This window comes from Leptonychotes weddellii, unplaced genomic scaffold (assembly GCF_054177405.1).
Source record: "Leptonychotes weddellii isolate Sample4059 unplaced genomic scaffold, ASM5417740v2 HiC_scaffold_6913, whole genome shotgun sequence".
NCBI classification, from domain to species: Eukaryota; Metazoa; Chordata; class Mammalia; order Carnivora; family Phocidae; genus Leptonychotes; species Leptonychotes weddellii.
In genome coordinates, this window is record NW_028038537.1 from 2,225 (window position 1) to 8,454 (window position 6,230).

The window sequence follows — 6,230 nt, forward strand, 5'->3', positions numbered from 1 at the left end:
AGGAGGCCAGTGTGACTTGAGCAGACTGAGGAAGGGGGAAGCAGTCATAGGGTGAGATCACGCAGGTTCTTGGAAACCATTTTAGGGACTTTGACTTTGATGCTGAGAGAAACAGGAAAAGCCACTGGGGGGGTTCTGAGCTGAGTAGGAACATGGCCTGGCTTGAGGTTCAAAGGACCACCGTGGCTGCTGGGTTGAGAATGGATTGTGGGAGGACAGGGTAAGGCCGGAAGAATAGTAAGTAGGCTTCTAAAATAATCCAGGTGAGACAAGGGTGGCAGCACCTGAGGCAGTGAAAAGGCTTTGGTAGAGCCTGTAGGATGTCCCGGCCGACTGGATGGGGGTGTGATTTAGGTAGGTGTCAAAGATGAGTGCAGAGATTGTGGCCTGAGGACCAGAAGGATGGAGCTGCTATTAACTGTGGTAAGGAAGGAAGGCCACTGGGGCATCAGGATGGGGAGGGAGGGGAGGGGAGCAGTTCAGCCTGGGGCACGTGGACTTGAGGTTCTCTCTGACTTCCAAGTGCAGGGGCCGGGTAGGCAGTTGGATATTTGAAAATGAGAAAGCTGGGCTGAAATAGGAATGCGAAGGAATGAGCCAAAAGGCCAGATGGGATACCAAGAAAAAGATGACGGACAGAACAGGGCCAAGAACCACACCCTGGCACCCTCTGGCACTGAGAAATCCAGAGGAGAATGGCTAGGGAGGCCACTGGAAACAATGACAGTCTTCCACTTAATTGATGGATTTGACAGTCTGGCTTTGTCGATCTTCAACAACCCCGTGTTTTAAATTACCTTTGGTTAGGAGTGAAGTCAAATTTTTTTCTTAGAGATTTCTGTTATTTTGGGGGCACTTGGGTGGCTCAGTTGAATGAGCGTCGGACTCTTGGTTTTGGCTCAGGTCATGATCTCAGGGTCCTGAGATTGAGCCCCAAGTTGGGCTCCGCGCTCAGCAGGGAGTCTGCTTGGAGACTCTCTCCTTCTGCCCCTCCCCCCACTCACATGTGCTCACTCTCTCTCTCTCCAAAAGAAATAAATCTAAAAAAAAAAAAGATTTCCATTATTTTCTTAATGATTCATTCTTGATGTTTTACAAAGAAATTAACTATGGACCAAACAAAGACCAGCTTCGCTTGTTTTAACTGGAACCTGGTGAATGATCAGCCTTCTGGCATAAGGCAGCACAGGAAAAAAAACAACACTACAGAGTTTTATTGACCAAAAAAAAGCTCTTGCAATTTATTAACAAAATTCATATAATGATAATTGCACATTTCCTTTTCTGTCAATGCTACTTATTCAATCACGGTCATCTTTTACAAACAGGGAAAAGTGGACATACTTTAAAATCTCTCTGATAAATATATCGCCATTCTGCATCCGGCCTGGATAAGGCTCTTCAAAACAGTGTATGCTGGAGCCTGTTAAAAATGACAATAAGGAAACAAAAGAAACATGTTCTATGTTCACTTGTAGCAGTAAGACACGGCCTGGTATGGCAGGACTGGAACTCTCTGGGTAAGACATAAGATCTAACAATTTGTTTTAATTCATAAGGGTGGGATGGTTCCAGGACTGCCAGAACATTTGAATCACCTAGTTTCTTATCGGGAAGGGGAAAGAAGCTGCTAGGGGAAATGATGACAAGAAATAAGATTCCCAGCTGGCAGCAATGATTTGCTTGCCTTTTTGTCAAAGCGGTATATTGGTTTGCTTTCTTTGGTGGTTACTTTGAAATCTATTTCTCCAGAAACAAAAACCCTCCTGCCCCTTAATCTTCCAATAAGGTGCTCAAAGCACCACAAGCAAATAGTAAAGGGAGGTTACCAGCTGTGCATCATGTTCAAGGCCTAGGTCATGGTGCTCTAGCTCTTCATCCCGAAATTTCCTTATCACCTGGTTAAATACAAAGAAATCAGAGCAAGTCAGCATCCAACTCTCCCGCTATCCTGTCTTCTTCAGGAATTTAGCTAAAGCCTCATATTACCTGTTGAAGACAGGGGTAGGCAAACTTCCTACAAAGGGTCAGAGAGTCAATACTTCAAGCCCCACAGGCTGTATGGTCCTCGTGACAGCTACTCAACTCTGCCAATGCACAGGGCACAGCGGCCATGGACATACAGACGGATGGGCGCGGCTATGCTCCAACAAAACAATTTACAGAAACAGGTGGTCTGCCCCAGGCCAGGGTTTACCAAGCCCCGATTTAGACTTAAAAAAAATTAAAGTTTCCTTATCTGCTGTAGAAAATTATCTGAAGGTATCTATTAGTTCATTTATTTATTCTGAGGGGTGTGTGCTCACATTCGCTCAGAAGCTATCAATGATCCAGAAGTGGAGAATACAGGCGTGGGCTCAGGAGACATGGTTTCTGGTCCAGCTCTGCCTGAGACAGAGGTGGGTCACAGCCATGACCAGGGCCCATGGCTTCAGCTTTCAGTGCTTCTTGCCTTAAGAATGAGGCACTGTCCTGGGTTTCTAAGGCCTGTCATTCCCCAACTTTCTATTTTTTTTCCTTCTTACAGAGTTGCATACCTACGCTTTACTCCCTTACTGGCCCCTTTCCAGAGTATATTCAAGTACCTGAAGAAGTTCCTCATGTTTTTCAGGCTCCTTCTCCATCAGTGTCCTGATCTGGTTGTTATAGTGATGTGCTATAGACTCTTCCACAGCCACGGTGCAGGCCATTGCTCCCTCCTTCCCCAGCAGGGCAGTTCCTGCACCTGGAATGGTCAAATCATGTCAGGTCGGGGTTCGTCAGCCTCGGCACTATGGGCTCTGGGGCTGGGTAAGTCCCTGTCGTGGGGCAGCCGTCCTGGGCATCGTAGGACACTTAGTAGCACCCCTGGCCTCTATCCACTCGATGCCAGCAGCAGCCCTGGTCGTGACAACCAAAAATGTCTCCAGACACTGCCAAGTATCCTTAGGAGCAACCTGCCTCCAGTGAGAACCGCTGTTTTAGGTGGTACCAGGTCACATGATTAAATCCTGAATCACAGAATAAGAACGCTATTCTCTTTTCTTTTTTTTAAAGATTTTATTTATTTATTTGAGACAGAGAGAATGAGAGACAGAGAGCATGAGAGGGAGGAGGGTCAGAGGGAGAAGCAGGCTCCCTGCCGAGCAGGGAGCCCGATGCGGGACTCGATCCCGGGACTCCAGGATCATGACCTGAGCCGAAGGCAGTCGCTTAACCAACTGAGCCACCCAGGCGCCCCGAACGCTATTCTCTTTTCAAGGCTCTTCTGAACCCTCTGTGATTTTTTTTTTTTAAAGATTTTATTTATTTATTTGACAGAGAGAGAGACAGCACAGGCAGGGGAGTGGCAGGCAGAGGGAGAGGGAGAAGCAGGCTCCCCGAGGAGCAAGGAGCCCGATGCCGGTCTCGATCTCAGGACCCTGGGATCATGACCCAAGCCGAAGGCAATCACTTAACCAACTGAGCCACCCAGGCACCCCATTAACCCTCGGCTTATGGCAAGAAGAAAGTCTTCATTTGGGGTGAGTGTGTCTCTGATTCTCTTCTAACATTTACTCTTCTCTCTCTAAGCGTGAGCTGATCTAGGGTTTAGAACCTTTGTCAGGGAACGTCATCTGGGTATACCTGAATCGCTCTAGTTTTTTCCTCCTCTGTTGTATTTGTTTTTACTGTACCTTCTATTTATAAGAGTACTGATTTAAATTAAAAAATATTTAAATAAATTCAAGCCCCCCAAAAAAGTCCATTTAACTTTTAAAAATACTAAGGAAATAAAAAGGTTTTAAGAGGACATGGGAAGAATTATGGAATTGATACTTTAACAGTTTAATCGTGCCAGATCCCTAAGCTCATGTAAACTCTTCGGGACAGACACATACCCAGTGCAAACCCCACCACGTTCCAAAAGGGCATCAGAATCGTCGGCCGCACCCTGAATGCAACCATCAACTCGTCGAACTTTTTCAAGTGGTCCTTTTCTTGATCCCACATTTTCTGTAAGAAACATAACAATAAAGACACACAAGCATCATAGAGGCCACCTGCTATATACCAAGGAAGCTATGCCCTGTCCATGTGGGAAAAAGGAAGCAAAATGGTAATGGAACGAATAATGAGAACTGCTATTTCCCCCAATCCCCCTGAATCACTGGAGGGAAAAAACACAAGATCAGACTAACAAGCATCACGGATACAGAGAGTGCCAACAAACCAAGAGAGGAGCCTCTTCTCTCAATTCCAGATTAAGTGGGCCTGAACCACTATTCCAGCAGAAGTTCTTGGATCTGCATAGCCTATTAAAGGACAAGGTCCACATTAATGAGAAATGAGAGGTTCAGCCCACTCCAACATCAGGAGGGCAGTGTATCACCTAATGTGTCATTTCCTTCTCGACTGCTAGAATGTATCATTTACATCAAAGGAAAAAGGGAGAATGATAAAAGAGCTGACACTTAGGCACTTCCTAAGTGCCAGGTGCTGTCAAATAGCTTTAAGAAGGCAACTCATTTAATCTGCACAAACTATTATTATCATCCTCATTATACAGATAGAGAAAGTGAGGCACAGAGCGGTTAAGTAACTTGCCCAAGAACTCAGAGTAGACAATTTAACTTGTGCTGAGTGTCTACTGCAAGCCAGACATGGTATCAGCTGCTCTATGCCAGTTCATTTATTCCTCACCAAAACCCAGTGAGGTAGGTGTTATCAGCTCATTTTGTAGATATGGAAATGGAGACCCAGAGAGGTCATGTAACTTCCCCAAGGTCACACAGGTAGGAGATGGAAGAAAGCTGGAATGTGAACCTGGGTCTTTGTGACTACAAAGTCCAGGCTCCTCCCTCTGCCTCTCACTGTAAGATATAAAATATCCCCACTGGGGACAGGATCACAACCTCTCAGCAACTGGTGCTTTCACCTAACGCAATGACTCTTAACCCTTTTTTATCCCACGCCACGATGAAATTTTAATACTTCAGATAAACTACATATCTGTTTATGTACTACATGTCTGTCTGTGCTCTATACATAAAAAGAATAATATACTTTTTGGGCGCCTGGGTGGCTCATTTGGTTAAGCGACTGCCTTCGGCTCAGGTCATGATCCTGGAGTCCCGGGATCGAGTCCCGCATCGGGCTCCCTGCTCAGCGGGGAGTCTGCTTCTCCCTCTGACCCTCCCCCCTCTCATGCTCTCTCTCATTCTCTCTCTCAAATAAATAAATAAAATCTTTAAAAAAAAAAAAGAATAATATACTTTTCATTCCCCTGCCCTCACCCTAATAACCAATTTTTGCTCTCCCCTGCAAATGCATGACATAATGTGATTCATGACTTTAAGGCCTTTGGATCACCATGCTGCTCAGTAAGATCAGGCTGAGAGGGATAATGAAGTACCCACCTGAATGACTGGCCCGACACTGGTCCGGCCCAGGACGGCCATCTGTCCTGCATAGATTCTGTTTGCTCCATATTCACCTGCGTGATCCACCCGGATTATTCGATCCACAGCTGCCCGATTGATATTGTCTAAGGTCATTCCTAAACTGTAAAACCTGACGCTGATTCTTCTTCCATAAGCTGCAATGCAAATATTTATTCTTTATTACTCTCGGGTAAAACAGATGTTTCCTTTTCCAGGCAGAAGAAAGGAGCACTTTAGAACAAAGGTCACAGATGAGTTCCCCATAGGTAGGATATGCCCATAAATGTATTCTGTTTAACCTGCAGTGCTTTGTTTTGTTTTTTAAAAGTAGGCTCCACGCCCAACGTGGGGACTGAACTCACGACCCTGAGATCAAGAGTCACATGCTCTACTGACGGAGCCAGCCAGGCAGCCCCCTCCTTTTTTAAAAGTGAATTAGTTACCAACATTTAAAACATAGATTTTACCTAAATATCTGGATCTCTGGCTTCACATTAAGCATAAAAAGATCTGGAAATACTGAACCTGTCTTTTCAGCATGCAGCTAATGTGGCAGTGAGGCATGTGGTCTCTAGATGAGCATGGTTCTCCAGCTGTCCTCCCCTCTGGGCCTGCTTTGTTCCCACCCCTGGGCACAAAACCTCCTACAGAGCTTTCAAAACCATGGGTGCTCCACCCAAGTCAATCTTGGGGTGGATCTTTTTAACAAGCTCTGTGCACGAATCGTTTCTGCAGCCTAGGTTGAGAACCACAGATTGAAGTTCTCTCAAAACACCCAGGGGCATGTGATTTGGAGAATGAACCTTAGAGCTTAGGTTTGATCTCGTT

General features: G+C 45.6%; 1 protein-coding gene across 1 annotated transcript; it reads right to left on the reverse strand.

The window, feature by feature from the left end:
• Positions 1–1,211: 1,211 nt before the first annotated feature.
• Positions 1,212–5,571, reverse strand: COQ7 (coenzyme Q7, hydroxylase). The gene is made up of 5 exons (XM_081811304.1): positions 5,379–5,571; positions 3,861–3,975; positions 2,586–2,725; positions 1,830–1,898; positions 1,212–1,423 (listed from the first exon to the last, which is right to left on the reverse strand). Exons 1-5 carry the CDS (start codon positions 5,514–5,516, stop codon positions 1,346–1,348), a joined length of 540 nt encoding a protein of 179 aa, XP_081667430.1. The 5' UTR covers positions 5,517–5,571; the 3' UTR covers positions 1,212–1,345.
• Between the last annotated feature and the right edge of the window lie 659 nt (positions 5,572–6,230).

Bases quoted from the DNA above. Each gene is read 5' to 3' on its own strand.
- COQ7 (XM_081811304.1), bottom strand. From the start codon at position 5,516: ATGACCTTAGACAATATCAATCGGGCAGCTGTGGATCGAATAATCCGG. The intron at 2,726-3,860 runs GTATGTGTCTGT...TGACCATTCCAG, and splicing joins CGTGGTGGGGTTTGCACTGG to GTGCAGGAACTGCCCTGCTG. The intron at 1,424-1,829 runs GTAACCTCCCTT...CATTTTTAACAG, and splicing joins TTGAACATGATGCACAGCTG to GCTCCAGCATACACTGTTTT.